This window comes from Lagopus muta, chromosome 13, assembly GCF_023343835.1.
Source record: "Lagopus muta isolate bLagMut1 chromosome 13, bLagMut1 primary, whole genome shotgun sequence".
Lineage (NCBI taxonomy): Eukaryota > Metazoa > Chordata > Aves > Galliformes > Phasianidae > Lagopus > Lagopus muta.
Window position 1 is genome coordinate 110,674 of NC_064445.1, and position 27,734 is coordinate 138,407.

The following is a 27,734-nucleotide window of genomic DNA, read 5'->3' on the forward strand; positions in this document are numbered from 1 at the left end:
AACTACTCAGATTCTGTCAGGATAGCTATGGAGTTCTAAGGCCCTGAATTTATTTCTAGTATTCTGTATCTCATTTGAGGGTGGAGGTTATTGTGTGTTCTTGGCAGTGGAGGTAAGGAGGGGGAGCTTCTTCTGAGCATTGAGTTTACCAGATCTAGTATGCGATTATTCCAGCTTTGGGATTTTTGCTGAGATGTGTAAAAAGATGTGGCCTGTAAAATAGCAGAGCAGCCAGCAGCAGGGACGAGTACCTGATGACAAATTTTTACAGTTCAGCATTTGTGGGTTGCTGATAAGTTTGTGGTGTGAATATTCGTCTAAGATGCCATGTTGTGTATTTCTAGGATATTGATCCTTCTCATGCAAGAAAAAGATCACGCCATGTCAGTATATCCTCTCTCCCACAGCACAGGAATGACTTGCTTATACAGTGCTGCTCCCCATGTTGTGTATTCACTGCAATCTACTTCTGTTCTCTGTGGAGAAATGGATTTGATTAGTTTTTTCTCAATTCTTTTCATCCAAGGATTGAAGAAACCTTTATCCTTCCCTGCTGTGCTGCCACACCTTTTTTCCTGTCAAAAGCGAAGTACTATTTTGGCTCAGCTGTGAATCTTCATTTATTACTTGTATTTTGTCTGGTCTTTTGTAAAGCAATGTCTACATATCTAATGTTCTGCAGCCTGCTGGGTGTTCACAAAACAGAGATGAGTTAATGCTGGCTGACATCTTGAAGCCCATTGTAATCCTGTTTTCCCTTCCCATGATTCTATAAGAGGAAACAAGAAAGCTTCCTGCAGGTATGGAGGTGAAAGGAGGTTATTTATTTCTGTTCTTCCATGCATTAACAATCAAAGCAGGCAACTTTGTAAATCTCATCTGGGTGCATGGATAATCCTCTGTTGTTTTCTCCCATTGTGCTTATGCTTGTATTGTCAGCAGCTATCCTTGAGGAATAACCTACAGCATATATGAACTGCTTTAGCAGAGGATGTTGGAATAGATCTCTTGAGGTCCCTTCCAACCCCTGTGATTCTGTGGATGCCAGTAGACAAAGAAAAGGCTAATAGGTTGTGGTTGCTGCTCTCTTTATTGTTGATTTTTTTTTTTTTTTCTTTTCATAAACAAAAATGGAAAAAATGGCTCTGCTGTGCAGTTTTAACCTTACTGGTGTGAATCCTGAGGAAACACGCAGCGTGGCTGTGAGATGAGGGGAAACCCTATCGTTACAGCTGCCAAAAGCAAAACAAGACCCATGATGTTTCCTAGCTCTTTGTGTATCAACTCAAGCAGAAGGCAGAAAGATGTCACAGTGGAGGAGGATCAACACAACACATTACTGCTGTGTCATTACTCATCTCCTAGCGAACACAATGGAAAACTTCTGATTAATGACTTGGAGAGTTGGAGGTAAATTACTTTTTCTTTTTCTTTTTTTTTTTTTTTTTTTTGCTGCTTTTATCGAATGCAAAAATCTTAACCAGAAGTGTCTTTTTATCTCTGTAATGCTGATTTACAGCATGAGATGAAAAAGCCAATGACAAAAATGATTAAGAAGTCAAACTTCATGGATTATGAAACATACAATAGTCAGAGTATGACTTGAAGTAATAAAGTATGGTCAGTATTGCGGGCCAGTCCTTCGGAGAGAATATCCAGTACAGTGTAAAGTTTAGAACTAAGGCTTCTTTCACACGAGCATTAGTTTTAACACTTTCAGAGATACGGAGCCACGTCTTCTATTATTTTAACACTGACGTTCATTGTAGTGAAGTAAAGCAATAGTGCCAGTGTTGATGATTTAGCTTTGAGTTTTTAAAATCCTGAGGTCCTGGAACTGGGTAAGTGTGAGCATATATACATATTGAATTCTACAATGATAAGAATAATGAAAATAATTACTTCAGACATGAAAATAGTTATTTTGGTGTAGCTAGGAAGCAAAAAAATCTCAAACTCATTCTCTAGTTCTCAATGTGTTTCAAAACATGTAGGTCTGTTCCTTATTTTGGATGTCCTGCTATGAGGGATGTGGACAGTAACTAGGGAGTACAAGCATGCATCAGATCAAACTCCTTCCAGCAAACCGGGTGCCTGCTGACTGGTTTTGATTCGGTGCTCTTCTGGTAGCTGTCAGCAGAGGACAACAAGTGTTCTGTGGTAGTCTTAGAGCTCTGTGTGAGGCAATTTGCTCTTCCCTGCAGAGACAGACTTTAGCACTCTAATCTATGAGGCTCCACTCATACGGTTGGTAATTGGTGCCATAGGAAATTGCTGCACGCTGTTTATCTCCACGATCCCTCTGAAAAGATGGAGCACTGTGAGTCCAGGGAGGCTTGCTGACAAGTTAGTGAAGCCTTGTGCTGTGGTTCAGGGAAGACACAGCTTGATCCATGCCCTGCTGCTTCTCTCAGCACAGAAATCCCAAAGGCCCATTCCAAACAAAAGTTTGGTATGTTCTGACTCAGCCCTTAGAGTGTCAGAAGGCCATCTAACTCTCTGGCTTCGGTGAGGACTTCTGATATTTCCTGTGCTCTTGAGGATCCATCTTTTCTGCTTAATGATTAGCTGTATGCTGAGAAGGAATCATTCACTGAGAGGGACTTAGGTATGCTGATAGCAGTATGGTTTCTAAAACAGAATGATATGGAGGACTTCTGTATTTTCAAACCACTGTACAAACTTCATATAATCAGTTGGGTTGAAAGGAACACTTAAAGGTCATCTAGTCCAACTCCCCTGCAATGAACAGAGACATCTGCAGCAGTGGACAAATCCTCTCTGCCCCCAGGATTGCTGAGTATGGATGTTTCTGTTCGTGAAGGAAGAAATCATCTAGGCTTGGAGATTGTCTCAAAATATGTTTAGGCTTGGAAGACCGGTTTTGATGTTGAGGGCTTTTTTGTAGTTTTAACTCAGGGAATTTTCTGAAAAACAAACAAAACAGGACAAGCAATTTGAAAACCAGAAATTAGTTGAGTGAGAGAAAAAACTGTGAGGCAAAGGAAAAACTTTATGGCTGTTCTGAAAATATAAGCTTGTAGTCCCCATGAAGGTAGAAGAATCCTCCTGAAACAGAACAGGCATTACTGAGATGGAGTACTTGCTTCTCTGTGTCTATTGCTGAATAGCAGTCACTTTTAGGACAAAATTTCTAAGAACACTGTATGTATGTGTGCATGTATACATCTACTTATCCATCTGTTACCTACATATCTATCAATCTATTTACCCACTTATCCATCCCTGTTTTGAGTGACCTACTGTAACACTGTGCATTTTAAGAACAGAGATAGAATGGCAAGGGAGTACTTTGTAACTTTTAAACTTTTTAACTTGTTAACTTTGTAAAAATCTAGGGAATACAAGTTATGCTATCTGCCACGTCCGTGTCTAACTGAGGCAGTGTGTGCTGAGTGGTGCACCGCTGTGTTCAGATGTGGATCAAAAAGGACTGCAAGTAGAGTGTTGGGGGGAATTGGTATTGCCTGGGGGTGTCTGCCTCTCACAGTCACATAATGCTGACTTCAGATTGCACTTTGTAGTGTTAACAAGGTGGGAGGGAGTTCCCTTCACTTGTGAGTAAACTGGGTAGGAGAAGTATGGTGAACACTTTAGATTATACTCCAGCCCCAGGCATCTCCTGCACAATGATGCTCTAGATTTTTTTACAATTAATTATTTGTTTTGAGGCTGCTCCACGTCCTAGCACAGAAGCAGCTGTAATAGTTATCTAGACAACATTATCTTCTGTCAGGGTTTGGTTCTCACCTGGAGAAAAAAAATACAAAAATTCAAGCAGGAGCCAAAAATAATATCTTCTGTATATAATGTTCCTGCACTGGAATAAAAATGACTGGCAACTCCCTGTGTATTTTTATGACCTCCAAAAATAGATCTAAATCTCAGGAAAAAATGAATGATGCCACGGAAAGAAATGGTAAAGGGTGATTTGTCTGTAACAGTGCTGAGATCATCTTCCATATTATATGTCACTAGCTGGAATCATGGGCCAGTTTCCTCTCTCCTCTTTATTGCTAAGGCTGAAGTGCATCAATTTTGATGAAGTTTTAGTACAGTGGGGAGCAGTGACTTAATGTTCATGAGGAGACAGTTCCCTCCTGCTCTGCTCTGTGTGAACTGGATCACAGAGCCAGTGAAGAGCCCTGGAATAGTAGGGAGAAGCTAGGTTTATATGCAGCAATGCCAGCAGCTCTGTGTGTGAGTGCTAACTTGTGGGTAAAATCTCTGGGGAATCATGCACATTTAAGGATGAGTTTGACTTCTGTCAGTGAATACTCAGTCCATGGATGAGGCTGTGGCATTTTGCAGAGGGTAGGAGGGTTTAAAAGCCAACTCCAGAACTACAGTTTAATGATCTGTGCAGCACTGGCCAGCCTAGCCCCCAGGTGTGCCTTGATGTCCTGATGCTGAGGACAATATTCTGTCTGCATTGGAGACTGCTTTGGAGGTTACTGTCCCCACAGTACATCTGCATTTCTCCTCGCTCACCTGTTTAGTTCTACCAGCTCTGAGGTAGTTTAAAATCTGTCCTAATAAAAATGCTTAAACAGGTTCAATAGACACAAAGGCAATCCTGGATTACTTTGACAGGTAAGTGTGTCTACGTTAAGTAGTGTGGTATAATAGAGGCAGATCTGGAAAACAAAACAGCTGCTGTTAAATATCTAACATCGACATGAAATAATTTGCAGAGGGAGCTTATATTGGAGATGCTCTATTCTTGTCTTGTTAACCAAATTATTGCTGGAGCTCATTAGGTGTATTCTTGGAGCACATCTTCTGGCGTATTTTCATTCAAACAGAATTTAGTCTACTAATTACGAGGCTACATCACGACAGGAAATGAAGTGCAGTGAACAGGAAATTCACTTCAAAAAGCAACTCCTGATCTGAACTAAAAAGTTAGTGTAGATGCAGCTTACTAATACAGTCTAGTGGCTGAATAACTGGTGATTCCCATGAGAATTATCTGTAGAGATAACAGGAGGGGTGAAAACTTCTTAATCCAGCTTGGTTACAGCCTGCGTGCCGTACTGGCCTGCAGCTGAATGCACTACAACCCAAACTACTGCCAACATCAGAAGTAGGGCTGCCTGAGGGTGGGCACATAGCTTATTTACTGGCTACTACTTCAGGACAGACAACTGCTACTTATGATAGATAACTTAGAGGAATAACTGTGTTCCGTCTCCCAAAGTGGCCCTATTAAATGGCCTATGAGTTGTAGAGGAAATGCTAAGTTGCGGCTTGAAACAGTGATTGAGCACCTGGTGGGAGCTCAGGTGCATGCAAATGCAGACCTCATTTAAGGGTTGGCAGTGGAGGTGAGGGTATCCTTCTGGAGATCCCTGCATACCTGAGGCCTTCCAAAGGTAAGTAAACTTTTCTTCCTTTCAGTCTGCATCCACAGCTGTTGCATTTGGGCTTATTTTCATTTTCTGTAATCTAGGACTTTGCTACCCTGCTATTATTGTTGTACTTTCCATCACATCATAGCATTATGCGAGTGCAGAGGGGAGATGGTCTTAGGCTGGGAACATTAAAGGTCACTTGCTTGGGCCTTCCTGTGTATGTAAGAAGGCAGTGAGCGGCTTTCTGGAGTCACAAATTTGTGAAACAGGATCCTGAAGCAGACTGTGTGTAAGAGGGCTTATGTTCTGCTGTTTCAGCTGGACCTAAAGGAGATAAGTGGACAAGGAGATCTGCACAAGAGACCAAGGGCTGCTTTTAAGTGTTCTTGAGAGCCCCAGACTTTGGTAAAATGCAGCTTTTGCTGAGTTGGTGACAAAAGCTCTCCTCCTCTGGTACCTGCTCTCTAGCTTGCTCATTCCTGCACACTCACATAGCATTGGGGTTGTACCCTGAGATTACTGATACCCTTAGTCAAGACCAATGTCAGGGTCTATTATTCTCTCGCTCTGTTTGAATCTGTCATATAGGCAAGGAAATTCTCAAGTTAGCAGGATGTACCACCACTTCCTATAAAGAACAGAGTGTACAAATAGGTATGCTATAATATTGAGAAGTTCAAATCCAAACAGTATTTGTGCATCTGCAGTGTAAGTGGATCAGGTAGGTACCTGACTGACTTTCCAGCTGTTCTTGGCAACTGTGCAACATGAGTAAAGAAATATTTTTCAAGTGAAGAAAATTAAATCTTTTGCTGTGCATGATGGTAGTAAGATATGGAGAGTTAGACTCCTTGATTATCTATATCTATTATGCAAACTTCATCTGGTGGTATTTCAACATGATCTGATAGTGATAGAACAAGAGGAAATGGTTTTAAACTAAAAGTGGGGAGTCTTACGTTAAATGCGAGGAGGAATTTCTTTGCTCAGAGGGCGGTGAGGCCCTGGCATAGGTTGTCCAGAGAAGTGTGGATATCCCATTCCTGGAGATGCTCAGGGCCAGGCTGGATGCACTCTTTGCGCTGACTGTCTCAAAAAAAAAAAAAAAAAAAAAAAAAAAAAAAAAAAAAAAAAAAAAAAAAAAAAAAAAAAAAAAATTTAAAAAAAGTCAGGAAACAATTATTTTAAATTAAGAGTTCAGACACTGTGTGTAAATGTTTACTAACAAATAATTAACACAAAATATAGCATGGCATTTGCACTGTTGCCTGAAACCTGAACATGGGAATTTTGTCTGTACCTCTAAGAGAGCCAATATTATTACATTAATTTTATAGTTGGGCTAATAAAGAATGAAAAACCATCCAGTCCGCCACTGGTGGTGCAGCTTACAGGACTAAGGAAAGCTATCTTCTAGTCTCTGTGTCATGTCCCCCCCCAATATACACATATATATTAAATAAATATATAAATATAATATTTATATATTTATTTAAAAAAAAAAACATACTTATTTATTTAATTTATTTATTTATATGTAAAAAGGACAGTATTTCAACAGTCTGATTTTCCCTTAGTATGGGGTTTGTGAATTTGCAGCGTCTCAGGTACTTTTACTTTGCTCAGAGAGAAGCAAATTGGTCATTTTTATATGAAAAAGAAACCTGTGATCTTTGAACAGTGTCGGCAGATCCTGTGTAGATGGCAGCCACAGGACTTTTGAAGAGATGAGATTTGTTATTGCTGTCCCTGCAGAGCTCTCTTTCCTGTTCACTGCTTTCTATTCCCATAAAACCCAGCTCTTTGTTTCCTCCTCCACACATTCTTTCCTTCTTTATTTTCTACAACAACAAACAATTACTGGATGGTCAGAGATTCTTCATTTGGTTTTTGAATATTTTTTTCATGGGTGCTGGCATAATGCCCAGGGAAATCTTTAATGAATCACCTTATGTGATTTTTTGGGGGGGGGGGGGGAGGGGTGGAGGAAGGGGTATAAATGAGAATATGGAAAACCATATATGAATATTTTAAATTACCTTTTCTTTCATAATGTCACTGACATCTTATTGCAGGAATTGTTGTGATCTTATGAAAGATCAACGAAGACTGTCAGTCTCTGTCACACTCAGTATGAACTAGGGCAGGCAAACTACTGACACTTGTGCACAGAACTCTGATATTTCTAATAAACTTGGCAAGAATTGCCACAATAATTTGGTCTCACTTCATTTATCTCAAATTCAGCCCTGGTATAATTCTGCTGATTCCGTAAGAGATTAATATACCTTGCAAGCCCTCCTTCCTTCCTGACCATAGAGCTCCTCCTTTGTCATCCCATGAACCAAATAGAAAAAAGCCCTGGCTGTTCTCCATAGTTGTGCATGGACTAAAAGCCTTTGTGGTTGAATATTAGCAATCACCATGCCCTACCCGATGCATCACAGCACCACGAGCCTGCCTCCGCTGTTTCCTGTTATGATCAGGCTCTCTTTGCAGCTAGAGTCTAGCTGTGATATTTCATTGTGGGTGCTGGTGATCCATATGCTCTCAGCATGATTTTGTTTTAAACAGCCAGAACGTACTGACTTGAATAACCCACTCACAACTAGCTTCTCCCTGGTTCCTGTTCAGTACTGGGAGTCCTTCTTGGCCCTTTTTCATTCTCTTGAACTGCCTCTGTATACATTTACTCCTGATTATTACATTCTGAAGTGTTCAGAAACCCTCATTGCGTAAGTGCATTCCTGATAGACTCCTATCCAGTGGTCACCTGTACAAGAGCCAACTGCAGCCCAGTACTCAGCCTCTGAGGGGCTCTGTGGGAGACACAGAATCATAGAATCACAGTTTAGCCTGGGTTGAAAAGGACCTCAATGATCATCTAGTTTAAACCCCCTTGGCACAGGCAGAGTTGCCAACAACCAGACCAGGCTGTCCAGAGCACAGAAGGACTTGCCTGGTGTCCTTAACTATAGTTTTGGAATTCCTGATCTCTGAGTTAGAAAGGCAGGGGTCCTACACGGTCATCACACTAGTACCATTAACTCAACCCCATACCAAATGCCTGAGAAGGAAGCTCAGTAGGAGAGAGAGGGAAAAAAAACAATACCACGCGAAGAGCCTGCTGCTCTGGGGCACAACTGAAGATCTTAGCTTAAGAATCCAGCTCATCTCCCTTTCTGCAACAAAGTTTGTCACTGTTGTATATAAGCACTTGCTGGGCTGAGCTCTATTAGATAAAAGATTTTCTAGGTTTTGTACATACAAAGTTTTGAATTGTCCAGTTAAAAAAGTGTGAGTTAATCCCTCCATCATCCATACAAACAATCTCTCTTGATAAGTTTCAGGGGTACTTTTGCCCATCCTCTTGCACTGAGGAGAAGGTGGCAGTGTCAGTCTCTAAAGCTCTTGTTGTTCCAATCCTACCTAGCCTTCTGAGCATTTTTACGTCACTGCCTTTCACCCAAACTGGCAAAGGTTATGCCCATTCACTATTTCGTCCTTGCTAGCTGTGTTATCTATTACTTGAGCTGCAAATATTTGGAGTTAGGTCCCAGAATACCTGCTAGATTCCCCCTTGTTCTTCCCATTGCTGAAAATTTTTTAAAGTGTAGAAAGCAAACAACGTGACAAAGATCATGGTGGTCTGGTGAAGTTCCCACTGATAGGATGAGGGGAAATGTAACTTTATTTTCAAGAAGGAAAAAAAAAGAAGATCCAGGGAACTACAGGCCTCACCTCTGTGCCTGGCAAGATCATGGAGCAGATCCTCCTGAAGGCCCTACCACGGCACATGGAAAATAAAGAGGTGATTGGTGGTAACCAAAGTGGCTTCACTAAGACAAGTCATGCCTGATAAACTTGGTGGCCTTTTATGATGGAATTACAGTATCAGTGGATAAAGGAAGAGAAACTGACATCATCTATTGGTGATAAGTGGATGGTTGGACTGGATGATATTGAAGGTCTTTTCCAACCTTGGTGATTCTGTGATCTATGTGGACTTGACGTTTGACTCTGTCCTTCATGACATTCTGGTTGCAAAATTGGAGAAAAATGGATTTGATGGCTGGACCATTCACCGAATAAGGAATTGACTGGACAGTTGTCCTCAATGGGTTTGTGCCCCCTCCCTGGAAGCATTCAAGGCCAAACTGGATGGGGCTTTGAGCAATCTAATCTAGCAGGAGGTGTCCCTGCCTATAGCAGCAGGTTGGAACTAGATGATCTTAAAGGTCCCTTCCAACCCAAATTCTATGATTCTTTCATAGCTATGGGAAAGTTTCAAGTTACCCAGCATTAACCCAAGAAAACTATATACTGAAGAAAGAGCTCATGCTAAATATTTCTTTTTTTTTTTTTTTTTTTTCCAGACCACATCACTGATGTGCTTTTTCTATCTAAAAGAATATGTGATCTGAAGAAAACCAAGATAATAAATCCCCAGAGAAATACCAGGTCTTCTCCCAGAAGAATGCTTAAAATTCTGACATACTTGAATATTATCTAGGCCCTGAGTGGGCTGGAAATAATGGCATTTTTGAGGCCCTAGGCTGTTACTTATCTGTACAGACTCCTCCAAGGAGGAGATTTTGACAGCTGACTCTTTTACCCCTTAAAATCTCATCCTTCAGTTGGGTAGGAAAGATAACTCTTGTCTGTAGCTCTCAAGGGATCCATGAATGGGTTTGTTTTCACACATGGCCAGGCCTTTAAAGATAGCTTAGCAAATGGACTATTTGATACGACAATCCTTTCTCAGCAGCTGGCAAAGGAGAGGTCTGTGGTAGAGGTCAGATCTTGGTGCAGCACATCCACAGCAGGGATTTCTGAAGATATTGTAGCTGGAGCATCCTGCAGCATAGACATTTCAGATGTCTCATTCTAAGGGAAGAGGACAGGAAGAAGTAGGTCAGAAAGTAAAGCTTGGAGGCTGGTGCCTGTCACAAGGATCCATTGTCTTTCAACATCGCATCAATAGTGTTTTGTTTTAGCTATTGCTACTAGCAATAGAGAAGGACAAGAGAAGTGGTGTGAGGTGAGAAAGAAGTGTCTGTCATGCTGAAGATTTTCTTTTGCTTTGTCTCACCCATTCAGACTGCTTACAGACTGCTTGACATATAGTTAGTGACTTTCTATGTACACAGGCAATGTCCAGCACACCCTGAGTGCAAATATGATTACTTTGGATCCAATTGTTTCACTAGCAAGGGACTTCCTTTGCATCATGGCTACTGTCCTAAGCACTATGATGAAAACATCAGTTCCTTGAATGCTAAACTGTAATTCCTTCAATGTAGCAAGAAAATAGCTAGACTTTTATCATCTACATTCTTTTATCTCTATGAAAAAGAATGACTAAATCCTCCAAAGTGTAACCTCAGTCTTATGAAGGAATAGAAGCTTCAACAGAAAAAGAACACAACTTTCCCTATCGTAAGAAGAGGAGACAAAGAAGTTTCCATAGGGCAACTTTGAATCAGTGGGAAACATCTTAACAATCCTGAATTCAAACCTGGCACCATGCACACCCCCTATGATTTGTTAAAATCATAAGTAAATCCTTTTGTTATTCTGGAGCTCTTCTGTCAGTATCATTTTCTGTTGGGGGAGGAAAAAAAAAAGAAAGTGGAACACTGTCATGAAAAACTTTGAGTAAAAATGAATCAGAAAAGGAAAAAGGCAACTATGTAAAATAGACCCTTAGGAAGCCAGTGGCTTTTTTCCTTAAAAATTTCCTTAAAAATTAATCATTACACTTCTTGAGAATGTTTAAATTTCTTCCTGTAGATGCAAGTTGTTAACTTTAAAAATTACATATACATATATATATATATATATATATATATATATATATTTGCAGTTATGTTCAAAATCCCAAATGAGATGAAATGCTGTATGGGAACTGCTGAGTCACGGCCTGAACCTCTGATTGATCACCTGAGACGAGCCATGAGCCAGCCAGAGGAGCACAGCTGAAGGCAATTCAATTCACCTGTGCTGCCAGAAGGGGTGGAGCCTGGCTCCCCCCCCCCTCCTAGACCTATTTAAGAGCTGGCTACCGGGGGGAAAGATCTAGTCTGGAGATTCCTCCTTCTGGTGTTTTGTGGTGAGCCCAGCATAAGGGTAAGCCTTCCATTTTTTCTCTTTTGTTATCATAGTCCACTTCGCCTAACTCTCTTGTTTATTTTGTGATCGTAACATCTTGATATCCATTGATTATACAAATGCCTTCTTTGAAACCCTGTAAAAATGTTGGAACTTGATTCTGTCCATCAGTGGCTCTCTCCCAGAGATACCACAGGAAACTCTGGAGTGGTCCTCATTTTTCATCAATGGATTTGACAGCTCATTTATATCATGTCATTATGGTGATGGCATTTGAGGAGGCTTGAGGACCAGGAGTGGTGTGTCTGCCAAACTACAGGAAGCCACAGCCCCTTTGGTTATGCTTTTCAAATACCCAAAGCTGGTGGAGTGCTTTGTAGTGAAACAGGCAGCTATGAGAACGTTGTACATGACAGCAAGCTCAATGAATGTGCTCATGAGTCAAAGAGACCATCAACTTACCACAGCACCTCTGAGCTGCACCCAGCGCACATGACTCTGACTAAATAAGACAAAAGGATCTATCACCACCACTGCCGTCCTCTTATTCTGATGAGTGCAATTGCCCGTAACTCGCAGCTAATGTTCAAAATAATGCTTTCAGTAAGGACCAGAAATCCCAGTGACATCAGATACGCAAATGAACTTCAGAACCCGGGGCTTTCCCGGTTTCTCGGGCACCTGATTTCGGGGACGATGGACCACTCCTCAGCTTTTGCCGCGGTGGGCCTCAGCCGCCGTCACCAACGCCGCTCCCCTTCCGAGGCCGCCTCGCAGAGGGTCCCTCCAGCGGGGCAAGGCCTGCAGTAGTCCCGGCGGCGTCTCCCGGCCCCGCCTTCCAACGCCGCGAGGCAGGAAAGCGCCGCGCCCTGCTAACGGGGCCGGGCCGCGCCCCGGTACAGCCCCAAAAGAAGGCGGCCGCCGGCGGGGTGGGGTTTGCGCCGGGACAGGCGGGCGAGAGAATCCCGTTAGAAGCAGTGCGGAGAACCCCAGCAGCGCAGGACGAGCGGCCCGCCGTGCCCAAAACGCCGGGAAGATGCCGAAAACGGTGAGCCGCTCCGGGAGGGTGAGCCGGCTGTCCGGCCCCGAGTTTCCTCTGGGGCACGGCGGGGTTGGGACGGCGGAGCCTCGGCTGCCCGCCCCGTCGGGCATCGGGAGCTCTTCGCGGCCGGGCTCGCCGCGTTCCTGGTGGCTGGGCCCCGGAGGTATCGACGGAGCCGGCGGCCGCCGATCGGCCGTGACCCGGGGAGGGAGGAAGGGTCTCTGGGGAGTGCGGCGCGGGCCCGGCGGCGGGGATGCGGCGGGTGGGGAGGGATCCGCCCGCCCCTCCATCTTGCGCCGCGCTCCTCGCCGGTCGCTTCCTGTCCTGCCGCAGCATCCCGCGCCTGGAGGGGCCGGGCCGGGCGGGAGGCGGCCGCCTGACCAGCGGCGAGCGAGGAGCTCCGCCCGGATGCCGCCTGTCCTCTGTAAAATGCCTGAATAAAGAGGCGCCTTTTTGCTTTGCTCTGCTTTGCCGGCGTCTTCTGTGTTGTGAGCGCGTTAAGTGAATCTTTGTAGAGCCCGATGGGGAATTAATTAAATCTATGGTTATCTCTCGTGTGCTTTGCGCAGAGGAGGAGTTTGGGGTTTTCACAACTGTAATTAATCAGTTTAGGTTGCTAGGGGAGGTTTGTCCCAGCTTGACTCCAAGTATTTCTTGGCTGGAGAGATCTTGATACTTCAGAAAGTCTGTTCAAGTCCGTACTTGACTCTTTGTTACAACAGGAGTTCAGTGACTAATAAGGAGCTTTTTTTTTTTGTTTTTTTTTTCTTCTCAATTTAATTTCTCCTGTCTGCAGAAAGAATTGGTCCCTGCCCTTCGTTGGTAAAACAGGAAGGAGCAGACTGGAAGGCTCTGGATGTTTCCTCACTCAGAATGTTCTGAAACGGCCTAGGGACTTGTGATCTTAAACTGAAAGACCGTATCTCTTACATCGAGAGAAGTGGGGGGGAGAACCAAACAAAATAACCACACCCCTCCATAAGGGGAAGTTGAAACAGGATCCACCCTGATTTTTTTTTTTTTAAGTAGTTTAATGTTATCGTTTTAAAATAGATATTAATTACATACTTAATTGACTTCTGTTTCTCTTGCTGTATTAAATGCCAGCATGCCAGATCACTCAGATGAGGTGGATTAATGTGTTTTAGTGTTTTCCTTTTTGTTTGTTTGCTTATTTTTGCTTTTAATTTTAAACATTGGAGTATTAAAAGAAATCAAATTCAACCCTTAAAGATTGAGAACACAGTACTTACTAAAGGTTTTGGAAGGCCTTTCTTCAAACAATAGTAATGATTAGTGAAGAGTTACTTCCTAAAAAAGGCAAAAAATTCAGTAAGATCCACAGAATTAGCTCAGGTTAAGAGACTTCTGTGTAAAGTGCAATTGAGGCTTTTTAGCCTGATGAGGACTTGCAGTTGTGGAATGACTTCTTTTATCATGAATCAGACCAAAAATCCCGAATATGTCATGGAGAGTCTTATGAGGCAGTGTTTCCTGCTGTTAGGATGAATCCAAGTGTTTTGACACTGCATTACAAGGTGCTTACAGCCTCCTTTTAATCTGGAGACACACCCTAAACTGGATTCACGTTTGCTATCTGCTGCTTTCTAGTTCTGACAGAACAGTCAGAGCTGGAATAGATAAAGAAGTTTAGGTATTTTGTTATACGTTGTAGAAAGTGGTTCACATGTTTGTGCTTGTTGAGAGAGAAAGCTGCAGGCCTCCTGCTAGAGGAGTCGCTTCAGTTTCCTGCCCCGTCTGCCGCAATTGCAGGCTCAACTGAAATTATACTTTAAGCATCATTTCTTGAGCTGTGGTTTACAGGAACAGGAAACACTGGCATAACTGTGTAATCAGTTCTTCATGTGAAAGAAACATGACCACTAACATGCTAGCTTAAGATTTGCTAATAAATACTTAATTAACAAAACAATAAAACGCAAGTAACTTTCCTTAATTGAGGTCAAATGTAGGTGAAACTTGAGCAGATAGATGTAGCTATATGTAGGCTTCATTACAAAAATAAATCCATTGTGAAGAAGACAGATGGAGGAAATGTTCCAGGGAACAGTTCTGGCTGGGCAGGAAAAACATTTGTGTCTAAAGTGTTTGGTAGCTCTTATCATTCATCTCACCAAGCATACAGAACATGCTGTGGCTGCTTTGTGGCTTGGGCAGCAAAACCTGCTGAGTTCTGAGGCCCTGCTTTCTGGTAAGCCAGGCTAAATGTTAACATATCTAGCTAGAAATTGCTTGTTACATGAGATTTGTTCACAGGGGCACTATGCTTTAGTACACTATTAATAGGAGTCCAAGATTAAATCAGGTAACCTTTGAACTAGTGGCACATGATTTGCTGTTGTGAAGTGTAATGTCTGCAGTCAAGATGGGGTTTTGTTGAAGGCCTTGTAAACTATGTAGAAAATGCATCATAGATCTGCTTACTAATCCTGTCACACTCTTCCCAGGAAGGCTTCATTGTTTTATCTTGAGTGCTCTTATAGTTAAGCAGCCAACTCTGTATATACTTTTTTCTAAAAGACATGCAGGATGTAAACAGCTGAAGTACTTGTAAAAGAGGACTACAATTCCCCCTACACTTTGTACTGCAAAGGGGTGGAAGTGGTTGGTTGGTAAAATGCCTCTTGCAAACTACTGTCAATTTCAAACTCTGCTGGCTGTGAGAAGTCAGTTGGCTGTGATTGGCTCTGATCTCATGTTCACTGTCTTGTACTCTGGTCTAGAGCCATTTCAGTGATGATAGAACTGAATGTCACAGTAGGTTCCAAATCTTGGTAAAAATGAATGTGTTGTCACATTGACAGCTGGTCCAAGCCCCATAGTTAATTGCTTTAACTTTAATACTGCAAGAAATATTTAGCTGTGAAGAGATAATGGAAGACAACTCTTCTGTGCCAGTTGCATCTATTTCAATGCTGATATTTCAATGTATTTTTAGCTATTTTGTCCGTGAATGTACTGGCTTAGTGGCTATGTGACTGGTTTTGTCACTGAGAATTTGGGAGTGTGAGCATCTATCTTGTTTGAAGCGTGTGACTGTCCTGTCACTGGGAACTGAGAACTGAGCAGTTCTGTTTTAGGTAACATGGATAAATTGATACAATCAGAGCTAACAGATTCAAAGTGGGGATTGTGAAGTTTGGACTCCTCTTTCTGTATTAGCAGAGCTGTTTCTTTGTATGTACGGAACATAAGTCTTCTACGTTTCAAAGTATTGCAGAGAAAATCAGCTTCAACAAGCATGAAGTCCTCAGAACAAAAAAGCAGTGAGACTGGCAGGTCTCAAGCTCACTATGATAGTTCGGATTTAAAAATATATCTAATTTGCTGCTGCCTTTTCCCTTAATATTTTCTAAAACTCAGCGTAACAGATGCCAAAAGATGCATGAAGGACCCTGCCTGTAGCTAATATTGATGGACTCCAGTTGGACTCCAGATGTCTTTAGGATTGGAGTGGGTCTGGTTAGAAGAAAGGTTGTGGGACTGCGTAGCAAGTATCAGGAGATCCTGCTGGATCATTTCGTGAGGTGTGGCAGCTTTCTACTAAACACTGCAACCAAGTGGCAGCTATAAGCAGTTTGCTACATTTGTATTATTGGATTATTATTTTTTTTTTCTTGTGGACTCTTCTAGTGGTCTTAAAAGCTGGAGGCAGAGGGTAGGCAGCAGTGGGAACTGTAACTAGAAATGGATGGGTACTTTTGGTGCCCTGGATTGGAATCCTACTGTACTGTAACAGAACACTGAAAGCATTCCAGATGCCTTCTGCCTCCCAGGGGTTGATCCTGGGATGTTGTATCTCCTTTTTTCCCTCCCTCGGTATAACTCAAAAAGTTTGGCACTGCTGATCGAAGTTGGGCTGATGTTGTTGCTAACTAGTTGGGCAAACCAATCCATTGTATCTTTCTTCTAGCACTCTCATGCATTGAATTGAACTGAAAAGGTGTGACTGAGAGCTCTCAAAGGCCTTGCTTTGTATAGAAGCTGATTTTGCCATTGGTGAATTTCAGATGAGTTTGTACTTAGGAAGCAACAATGGCTAAAACATGCTGAGTGTGTTGTAGGACCAGGTTAACTAGCAGGGCTATAGATTTATATCTGTCGTGGGATGTTTATACCCTACCTTGCATTGTGTTCCTGGTTCTAGCAGAAGTAGCAAGGTTTTACTTCTTGGGCAGATGAACCAGTTGGTGCTGATGATACTGAGCAGAGGCTTTAGTTCGTACTTCTGAGCCTTCTATGCTGCAGTTAAAAAGGTATTTTCGATAACCTTTGTGCTCACTTTGTTTATACATAATGCTAACATCTTACTTCCCTTTCTTATGGAAAGCCCTACCTCCAACTGTCAATGCACTGTGGAAAACATCCATTACAGCGGTTTTAAACTGTGGTGAGGAAGCCTATCCTGAGTGCCTGATCTAAACTGGTAGTCGTGACCTAGTTCGTAAAACTAAATGGCGTATTATTAGGGTTGAGTGCTTATCATATCAGACGTTCAATAGGATTAAATATTAGTTGATTTGATTTTTAATTGTTGGCTTTCTGGTTTGTTTCTTGCGCAAGAAGTAGTCTGGTAAGGTGCTTATAATAAAAGCCCCAGAAAAGCTTTAGATTTGCTACTTCTGTAAGAATCCTATGGGGGAAATAGTGCTTATTATCAGAGGACTGGTCATTACTTGCTTCTTGCAAATATTGTATCACTTTATCTCATTTACAGGCAGTAATTTTTTTGGACCTGCAAGGGGGTGGCAGCACTTTCCTTGGGGGCAACTGCCTCATCTGATTAATCAACCCCTGATTGTTAATTGCAATTCTTGCTTTTCTCATGCAGCTGCTTTATAAGATGTCTTAATATGGACTCCTTTTTTTGACAGGAAATGTCATTGTTGCCTCTAGAGGAAACTCATTTCTGTTGTTTTATGCATAGTGGCTGTGATATCTGGTCTGAAGTGAATTCCTCTTTGTGCAGAGCTTGTTGACGTCTCTAGACAGCTTCATAAAAGACAGTTGGCAAACAGTTTCAAATACCTTCTGGGCACCTTCAAATACCAACTGGGTTGAGGGGAGGGGAGAAGGGAAGAGGGGGAAGAGAATCCTTGAGTTGCTGGGATCTCTGCATCCTTTCTGATCAACTAACACCTCTCAGGGAAACTTGTCTGGCAGAGGGAGCTCTGGCCCTGCTCCCAGTTTTAAAGGAAACTGACTAAAAGCTTCCTCTAACTACGTCATCTCCTGCACTCTTTCCTGGCTTGGTGCAGCTTAAACAGCCTTATTTGGCTGACTTTCTTTTTTTTTCTTCCCCTTTTTTTTTTTTTTTTTTTTTTCTTCTGTGCCCAAGAAGTCTTCCCTGAATTTGCCCAATAAAGCTGCTGTCTGTGCTCAGGCATTGTTCTAAGGATTACAGTGGAGTGCTTCTAAAAGAGTTCCGAGATCTCAGTGCTAACTCCTGGACCCCCTCCCCCAGGTGTCTTGTTTGTCTGCCTTCTGGATGTGATGATAGTGGAAATCTACTTCCTCTGTGAGGAGTGTCCCTGCTGTTGCAGACACAATGATGGAAAAGAGGAAATCCTTCTCTGCCTAGGAATAATGGGGGACATCTAACTAACTGTTTTAAAAGAAGAGCAACTAGTTAATTGCTTTCTTTTCCATGACTGTGTTTGAGAACAGCAAGGATTTGCATAGTGCAGCCAATATTGCTGTGTCAAAGGAATTTGTTTTTATCCTATCAGAAATTTCTAGAGTAGGCTGAAGTCTCTAGATTCATGGAAAACTAATTTTTGGTTAACCTCTTTGTAACAACTTGAGTGCTCCAGCTGGAGAAACACATAGAAGTTTTCTAGAAGTTGTTGGCATTATACCCTCCCTTCTGACTACAGTAGCTAACTGTTGGCTCTTACTGTAAATAGATGGTGGAGTAAATACTTGGCAGTCAGGTAGTAACAAAATCACTGGTGACTTAGTGATTATAAAGACGCAGTCAACTGCAGCTGTTCGGAGGTTGAAAATCTGAAAATGCAGAGGTTTGGGCCTTATGTTTGCAAGAGGCAATTATATCTGTAGCAAATGTGGACACATGGCTTCCCTCCTGTGTATCTCTGAAAGGATATCTTTGCTTCTGCGAATGTGTGGTCCTACAATGGAGTAGTGAGGCCGTCAGAAATTTCTGGCCTATGTATATTCATTTTCTGAACCTCTACTAATTTTTGATGCCTCTGAAGCTGCAGCTGTCCTGAGGAACCTATTCTCACATAGTCAGATGAAGCATGGGGGAATAATTTTCTGTTCTCATCCCAAATATGTTCACACCCAGGCATAGAAAAGGAGGTTTTTGGGGGGGCTGTACGTGGTTTTTTCTTCCCATTGGCCATGATTGGTTGACTAACAGCTACAGGCAAAAAAGAGAGGTGCCCCAAAAAGGAAGAATGAATGAAAAATTTCTGAATCAGATCAGTTCTGTGGAGTGAGGTGATTAGGCATGCTGAGAAGGAAGAGATGGTTTTGTTTTGTTTTTTAACCGGTTCTGCATAGAGATAAAGAAATATCTGAAAAGATCAGAAAGAAGATAACTGAAGTAGTGAAGCAGAATAGTGCAGACTGATCTATGCTCTCCTGCAAGTTTATAGCACTGCTGATCACTCTTAGCCTTAGCGAAAGGCTTCTGAAGAGGATGCTAACTTCAGCAGTGTACTGGAGTGTAAATAATGCAAAGCTTTTGTGTTTGTTTTTTTTTTTTTTTTAATTTTTTGAGATTAAATCAGTGTCAGACAGGCTTACATGCAGCATAGTGGAGAACTGTGCTTCTGCTGCGGCGTGCTTTCCTATGTTCTCCAGATATTCTTTTTTTAGGCAAAAAGAATGTCTTCCTGCAGACTTGAGCCATTCTTGTCTGTTTATCACTGGCTTCTCCTTTTCCCGTTACTAAGCCCTTATGACTTTCAACTTTCTTTTTCTCTGGATTAGGCGCAGTTAAGGTGGGGAAGTGACTAAGTAGTGGAAAAGTGCAATCAATCATTTAGTCACACCATTTAATAAATGCACTTCTTTTTCTGTAACAGAGTCCAATGAAACATGCAATTGTAGCCTAAATCTCTCCTTTCGGTATAGCTTTTGAGCTACACTGAAATTCACTCTTGAGTGTTTGTTCTCTACTTTGTTGCACTATAAAAACTGACCTGACAGACAAATTTTAGGGTGAAGAGTTAGAACTCTCAACAACTCTGCTAGCCCCTTTGGTCTCTTTTTATTCATAATACCTTTAAGAATAAGAATTTTTTTATCCTTTAAATATTCTACTCTGGAATAGTGATTAAAATAGTGATCTGTGTATATTTCCTCAATATACTGTATGTCCTTTCAGGCTGGCTGCTTGATGGGCAGGATGGTTGTGGTTATATGTTTTTCTCTATTGAAATTCAGAACTTGTTATTCTAACTGGTTAGTACAGGGTAGCTACCTCTCCAGCAGCTTTTGTGGTCTTGCAGAGTTATCAGAATTTAAGCTGAGGAAGATCTCTGGAGGTCATCTGGTCCTATTTCATGCTCAGCGGAAGGCTGATATCAAGGCCGAATCACTTTCTAAGTTGGATTGAATTGTTCAGAGTCTTGTGTTTGTTGCAGTGAGACAGTAGTTCTTGACTTCTTCACACATAGTGTGGAAATACTTGAATTTGGAAAGTATTATGTAGATGCCTAGAAGTTCTTAAGATTACCTTCAGGAGTGTGGAGGGATGGAGACAGTAGAAGAGCTATTCATTTATATTGACACAAAAAAAAAAAAAAAAAAAAACACAACCAAAACCCTATCAAAAGCAACCTCCTTTTTCTTTTTCTTTTTTTTTTTTTTTTTTTTTTTTTCTATTAAAAAGTTACTGAGTATACCCAGCTTGTCTGTTCAGTGTGTTGGTGCAGTTGATCTGCACAAGGTGTCTGTGTCCAGCAGTAGTCTAGAAATGGTTTCCCATAGAAAGCTAATCCTTGGCCACAAGATCATGTTAAGCTGTCAGAGCCCCGAGGCGCAGACAGTGATGATGCATTTCACCGGTGCTTCTTAGCGATGCTCACAGTACTGTTTCAGGATATGCAGCCCTGTAGAAAGCTGGGAATAGTTTATTTCAGTAGCAGTTCACTGAGAGTCTGAAGCTTTGTTCTTTTCTTTCAGTTGTAGCAGTTACAGTTCTCTGTAGTGACAACCAGGCTTTACCAAAAAGTTACCAGATACTCATACTGCTCCAAAGGAGGCTCTGGGAGGCTGCATTATGGTGACAGGCCTCTTGGGATGGTGGTGTGACCACACCCTGTGTGTGCTGGCGCTGCTCTCTCCAGGCTGCAGCCAGCAGCTCTACACCCACCCTTTTGGGACACAGGGTTCTGTGTATTCTGCTGTTGTAGCTACTCTCTATATTAGGAAAGCTCAAGTGCTTGAATTATACAGAGCTTAAAATAACAGAAGGTACTTCAGCGATCACAAGCTGGTCTTTTATAAGCTATGTACAGTCCCAACAGAGCTATTGGAAACCTAAAATAGGTTGGAGAGGAAAGCAAATGTGGGTGGGGAAATTTACACTTAAAGTACTATAGCTTCTTCAGGGAAATCCTTCATTTTAGAGAACTGTGACCTAAATAAGTGTAGAAGCAGCCAGCATGCATGAGACCCTGTACTGAAAGGAAATTGCAGGATTTTCCTAGCTCACTGAAAATGATATAACTGAAAATCACAGGATGATGAAACAGCTTTACCTCACATTTGACTCTGCCTGCAGTTAAATTTGGAGGGATGGCTCATAGTCTGGGCAGTTGAATCCCACAATAAGGCTATGTTCTAACTCCTAGAAGTCTGGCTATTGTTCAAGATACTCAGTGAGCTCTGTGAGCTGGCCAAGAGTTCGAAGTGCCACACCCAAGCACTGCTTTGAAAGTCTGGAAAAGGCAGCTGCTGCATGTTGCTGCTCTTCTTGCTGATTATCAGCAAGCCTAAGAGCTGCACGTCTCTTGGTGGAAGAGCAGGGAAGCATCTGAAACAGCTGAGTACGTTTCTGACTTGTTCTTCCAAACATGAGAATCCTGCAGAAGTAAGAGCTCAGTTATAGAAGTGATCTTTGTGCATCTACCAGGAAATTCTCTTGAATGATAAGTGCACCTTCTGCGTGTGGCTTTCTTATTGCCCTGTGTTTCAAGTTACTGCTAAGACTGCTCCTGACTGTAGGTGAATTTGGAGACCTTTACATAGGGAATTAGTTGTTCAATCCATTAACCTATGAACCTTTAGGTACTTAACGTTCATGCGGTGTGCCTGTGTGGGTCACATTTGTTAGCATCCTGTCTTGATCTTGTTTTGAGCTCCTGCCAACAAGATTGCTGGCTGTAATTTTGGCAGGTGTTTACTGGATGCTAGGTTTGTAAAGCCTGTTGATAGTTTGAAAATGCATCTTGGCTACCAGACATGTCTTCTTAACACCTTGAACTATTTATTTTAGCTGCTAAATGGTACTTGGAAATCTCCTGTCTTTGAAATGAAGCTTGGAAGGAAAGGACTAGACTAATGCAAGTTTAAGGGGCAAAAAGCTGCTGTCTAGCAGTCTTCTCAGAAAATCTGATCTGCTTCCAGTGATGGTGTTGGAATTGTTTCATGTGTTCAATTACTACAGTAGCAGCCAGGGTCATAACACTGATTTTAATGGGGAGGGTGAACCAAAACACTTGTTTGTAACCTGTAACTGGGATTGCCTGAGAAGTGTGCTCAATAGCTGTGAGAAATGTCACACCCACTGCTACAGGCATTTCAAACGCGCCCACTGCTCTGCTGAGTGCCGTTAAGTTGAAGAGCATTAATGAGGGATGTGGTTAAGCTCAGACATGTGAAGCACAGCTGCCAACCCCACTATTAGGGTAAAGAGGCCATAATAGGCATACATTGTTTCTCAGGAGAGTGGCACCTTCTAGCATGCACAGAACAAATTAAAAAATGACAATTAAAAAAATTAAGAAAAAAAGAAAAAAAACAGCAAACAAAAACCAAAGTTTGCTGGTAGCATGGCGGCCAAGTGATTTGTATGGCTAGATTTTGCTTTGTTTTCTCTCTGTAGAGTGAACTGTAGAAGGGGAGAATTTTTTGTGCTTAGTGTTGCTAGGCTTTCAGCAGCCATTGTGTTGAAGTACCACTGGTAGGATGTACCTGGTTACTCTCTGCTTGGCTGTAAAGGAAGGAATTATATTCAATTAACTTTAACTGGGAAAAGTGTTACTGAGGACTTTGGAGGAGGAGCTGTGTAGAGAAATTCCCTGTTTTGTTTTTTTTTTTTCTTTTTAATTGTGAATGACTTACTTGGTAGTAGTCTTAGGAAGAACTTCTACAGGAATAAAAGTTGCCTAAACCTGATCATTAATTAAACCAGGTAAGCAGTGCCCCCAGAATTTTAAAATTCTATGTTCTCCATCCCATTAACAGGCACTGATAAAGCTCTGGTTTACTATAAGCTTGTGTTATAGTGTGTGCTTGCTAGCACTGTTGAAAAAAGCCCAGATCTTTGAGATACTGATTATGAGACAACAGAAGTTGAGGCAGAGGGAGTGGCTGAAGACAGCCTCTAAAGTGCGGGCAAGGTAAAAGTCAGCCCTTTTGAGCAAGGAACAGGCTTTTCTGGAGCTCTCTTGCGAGATCTGTCGATATGGTTTGAGGGAGACCTGAATTTTTAAAAAAGATGTCCTTTGAGGTTGTAAGTTTGGTTCACTACTTGGGAAAAAGAGGCTTCGGCATGTATGAAGACACCTGAAGTAGCCACCCTGACTTAATATGAGTACCAAATCTCGTCTGAGGGGCTTGTCCTGAAGATCCCCTCAGGTTCAACTGTTTTATCCTGTGATCTGGCCCCTTGGTCTATTGATCAGTTGTAAAGGGAGACTTCAGCAAAAAGCTAGCTTGTCACATTTTATCTCAAGAACCAGAAAAGCAACAAAGTGCTGCTGTGTTGCTCTGCTCTGTAGGCATTACCTTTTCAATTGCACAAGGTGTCTTTAAAGAGAGAGTTCTTTTCGTGGCTGCATTCCAGTTTATTTTTGACTGTATGAAATAATTTTATTGTCTCTGGGATGTGAAGTATCCAACTTCATATCATTGTTGAGAAAATGGAAGAGCTATGAGGAGATCCCTTGTGAGAAAGAGGAATTGAAAGGCAGAATATCTTGGCTGTGACCCTAGCACAGATATGTGTTGGTAGGTGAAAGATTCAAAAACTTGTGCCTGTCTGCAGTTTCTTGTAGCTCTGCTGATGAGGGTAGTTACAGGAACTAGTTGCTCTTGCCTGCTGCACTGCGGTACTGTCCTGTGCCAAAGACAGACTTTCTCCAACAAGAGGCTGTTCTGCTGAGAACCAGGAGTGCGAGTCATTCACTGATATGCCTCTTTACAGAACTCGGTGCTTTTTATTTTACTTTTGTAGCCTGTTGCTCTCAGTTCTGCTGTACAGCTCATTGAATCTTATGGTAACAGGAACATAAGGGTTTTTGAACTATGGCTAACAAGTGTTTTCAGGAATGTGTAATTTAGAGGGACACTTGCTAGATCAGTTAGCATAGAGGCTTTGCTCTTCAGCTAGAAAATTCCCACAGTAGGGCAAGAGAAGTCTTGAGATGTCTGCCAACATGCTGTATTGCTTCTGATTGTGATAGGTATCTAAATCTGCTGAAAGGGCTCATGAAATAAGAGGGGCAGCACTCTTGTCAGGAGTAATGCAGTTTTCACTATTCTTATTAATAATTGGGCTAAAGAAGTGTTTTTGCGAAGTAGACAAGTAAGATATTAAATGTACAGTAAATACTGGTCATCGAAATGTAAATTATGTAGAGTTGCAAAGCCTGACTGCAAGCTTTTTTTGGGGGGGAAAAAAACAAACTTTGCTGGAATCCTACTTTTGTGTTCATGTGGTTGAATGACTTGCCTTTTAAATCATGGATTCAAATAATAGTCTTTTGTGGTAACAATCAAGCAAACATGTTTAGGGCTCTGACGCTATGGTGTGACAGGGTTTATGTTAGGGTAAACAATTTAGTTTCCTTTTTGAACCTGACTACTTTAGCGTTATATTATGTACCAGATTTTTAGTGCAACCTCAGTCAGCTTCCTCTGTCCATTTCAAGAACAGAGATTGGTTCTTTCACCTACTGGATATGCTGCTTTCTATAAACCATGTGAGAATATTTGTATAGAAAATGCTAGTAGAGTGGCCCCCAAATCTGTTTTTTTTTTTTTTGAACCCATTTGTCAGATAAAGCAAAAGTTTTCTACTCTTCCAATCTCTGCATGGGACAGAGGACTTCTAAAAAACTTGCATGTTAGTCTCCAAGCACTAGAGGAGTGGGTAACCAGTAGCATGAGTATTGCTTTAGTGGTCGGTGTGCTCTAACCAGCTGTCCCTCTCTGTCCTGCTAGTGGTGCTAAATCAACTCCACAAAGTTGCATTTTGCTGGTGGATAAAGGCAGAGTGTTTTCTGCACTGGTATCACTTCTCTTGGTGTCTCCACAGAAGTGAGGTAAAATGTCAGATGCATACTTGTGTCAGGGCATGTCTGGTTTCTTCCAGTTTGGGCTCTGCCTCCTCCACCCTTTCTCAGTTCAGTTTCTGCGAGTATCATCTTGAAAGCTGTGAACTTTCTCAATCTTGACTGCTGTCACTGCAGCTCTACTTCCTGTGGCATCTTTTTAGTCTTGCTGTTCTCAGTAACTTGGTTTAGTACCTGTGTGAAAGCTGCAGTTTGCTGCCTGCAGAGTCCGTCCTGCCTGGGGTGTGTCTGCTCCCTGCTGGAGTTCTGCTGATGAGCTTAAGGTTATGAAAAGGCCCTTTAAGACGGCTGGAAGGGGGCTGGTTTAATTAAATGTAATCCCATTAGAAATTGCAAGCACTTTCATATGACCTGAGTCCAGCTTCCACCCTAACACAAAGGACCTAGGTTTGCCTTCAGAAGCGTGCTGGTACTCGGAAAAGAGCCAGATGTCTGTGAGTATTGCTGGTGCTTCAGGTGGGGTGTTACCTCTGATGCTCTTTCAAGGCAAAGCGAGGTGCTTCAGTGTGCTCTGTGGATTCCTGTATGACTCCTGTCCTTCCGGCAGGGCACAGGGCCAATAGGCACAAAAGGTGGCAGGGCCCATGTTAGCTCATCTGTGCAGCAGGGAGTGGAGTATACAAGCCCTGAGAAGCATTTGTAGTCTCTTGGTGTCTTAAACCTGGAAGACATCAAAATGTGAAGATTGTGGCCTGCAGACCAGCAGTATGTAACAGCCTTACATTTAGGAAATCCCAGGGAGAAAAGAAGATTTAACTCAGGATCTGGGCTTTGTAGAGGCTGATACTCTGTTATGTTGGGGGCCGGAGAACTGGAGGCAGTAGTCCAGATGTGGTCTCATAAGAGTGGAGTAGAAGGGAGGAATCTATTCTCCTGACCTGCCAGTCACACTTCTCTCAATACAACCCAGGGTATGGTTGGCCTTCTAGGCTGCAAGCGCATATTGCCAGCTCATACTGAGTCTTTCATCAACTGACACACCCAAATCCTTCTCCTCAGGGCTACTCATGAGCTGTTCTCCACCTAACTTGTATCTGTCCTTGGGATTTCCCTGACCCAGATGCAGCACTTCGCACTTGGCCTTGTTGAATTTCATGTGGTTGGCATGTGCCCACCTCTCAAGCCTGTCCAGGTCCCTCTGTATGGTGTCCCGTCTAGCATCTAAGCTGCATCACTCAGCTTGGCGTAGTCTGCAATCTTGCTGAGGATGCACTTGATCCCACTGTCTGTGTTGCCTACATGGATGTTAAATAGCTCTGGTCCCAGCACCCATTCCTGAGGAATACCACCCTTCACCAGTGTCCACTTGGATTTTGAGCTGTTGACCATAACTCTCTGAGTGTGACCACCCAGCCAATTCCTTCTTCAGTGAGTGGTCCAGTCATCAAATCCATTTTTCTCCAGTTTGGTAACCAGGAGTCTTTTATGTACAGATACAGACTGTCATCTTAGCCATGTAGTTGCAGCAGGTTGTTATAGTTGGGCTCACTTACAGACTTGCAAAAGAACACTGATCATTCCTGCTAGTAGAACTTACTGGGAATCTGAGTGGAGCAAAAAGTGAGACTTGAAAGTGTATGGGCAATCTTTCTGAAAAGACGTTGGAAATAGATTGTAGTGGCAATCTTTAGTTGTGCTTTGACTGGTAAAGCAATGCGAGTCCTCAAATAGAGAAGAGGAAGAGTTGCTAGGTTTCTAGCACTTTCCTGTAGCCATTATGAAATGAATCACTTACATTTTGGCTTTTTTTCTTGAGCACTTTTTAGGTTAGTTGGCTTTTGAAATGTGTGTGCTCTGTGCTTCTTTTGAAATGTGATGAATTTTCTTGTAATGTGCAAGATGGCCTTATCTAGAAGCTTTTTATACAGTATTGTTAGCTGTTAGTAAGCAAAATCTATTAAATGATAATGGAAAGTCAAAAGCAGCCTACTTAAAGGTCATCTACCTGGGTAAAAATTCTACTAGTTTAAGATCTAAGCAGAATTTTGAGGGTTGGAGACACTTGGGTACAGCAATTATAAATGTAACACATTATAAATGATGGAAATTCAATTAGTTGCTTTAAATAGAATTTCAGTGTAACTTACTGTTTTAGAATAGCATTTTTAGTAAATTTGCTACTGATGAAAGCAAGTCCTATAAACACATAGAGGCCAATGACAGTGAAAGAATTTTGCTGATTGTACCACGGGATCTTTTTTTACCGTGTTAACAGAGGCATGAGTCTTAAAATTAGTAACAGTTTATGAAATTTACAAAATCCTTTTCGGATAAAGGAATGTGGGTAATTGCTGTCACTGGACTTTGTAATCAGTGGCAGGTAATGTCTTTTTCTCACTGTATTTTCTCCTGTTGCTAGTGTTGGAGAAGGATGTGCCTCGCCTGCCTGGTATGGCAGAGCTACAACTGTGTGTGCTCAGCAGTCCAAGTCAGTTACACTCAGAAGGAGTGTTTTATTCTATTGGCAGACTGCCCTCAAATGAAGGTATTGATGAGCAGTTGGACGCTTATTACAGTCTCCACATCTGACTGGCTGTCTTCTAGTGTATTCTAGTTTAGTAGTTTTGTTATGTTCTGCCTGGGAAAAGCAATCAAGTTTTTCAGGCAGAACTTGTCTTGTTATGGGGCAAA

The 27,734-nt window shown here is 42.1% G+C and overlaps 1 protein-coding gene and 1 long non-coding RNA gene across 6 annotated transcripts in view; one reads left to right on the forward strand and one right to left on the reverse strand.

Moving 5' to 3' along the window:
- Positions 1-1,403: 1,403 nt before the first annotated feature.
- On the reverse strand, positions 1,404-12,281 carry LOC125699644 (uncharacterized). Of its 4 annotated transcripts, none has more exons than XR_007379641.1 (4): positions 12,168-12,281; positions 9,117-10,262; positions 6,335-6,461; positions 1,404-2,927 (listed from the first exon to the last, which is right to left on the reverse strand). It is a non-coding gene; the product is annotated as an uncharacterized LOC125699644 (long non-coding RNA). The 4 variants fall into 4 exon arrangements; XR_007379640.1 differs by having other exon boundaries at positions 7,415-10,262; XR_007379639.1 differs by having other exon boundaries at positions 7,040-10,262.
- Positions 11,468-27,734, forward strand: part of MSN (moesin) — a 39,630-nt gene continuing 23,363 nt past the window's right edge. Inside the window, exon 1 of one of the 2 annotated variants that reach the window (XM_048959372.1) lies at positions 11,468-11,504. Coding sequence is in view for 1 of the 2 variants with exons in the window: in XM_048959371.1 (XP_048815328.1) it covers positions 12,523-12,534 (12 nt within the window). In the remaining variant the exon portion in view is untranslated. Of the gene's footprint in view, positions 11,505-12,425; positions 12,535-27,734 lie in introns of those variants that run through there. The other variant, XM_048959371.1, reaches the window with a different exon arrangement.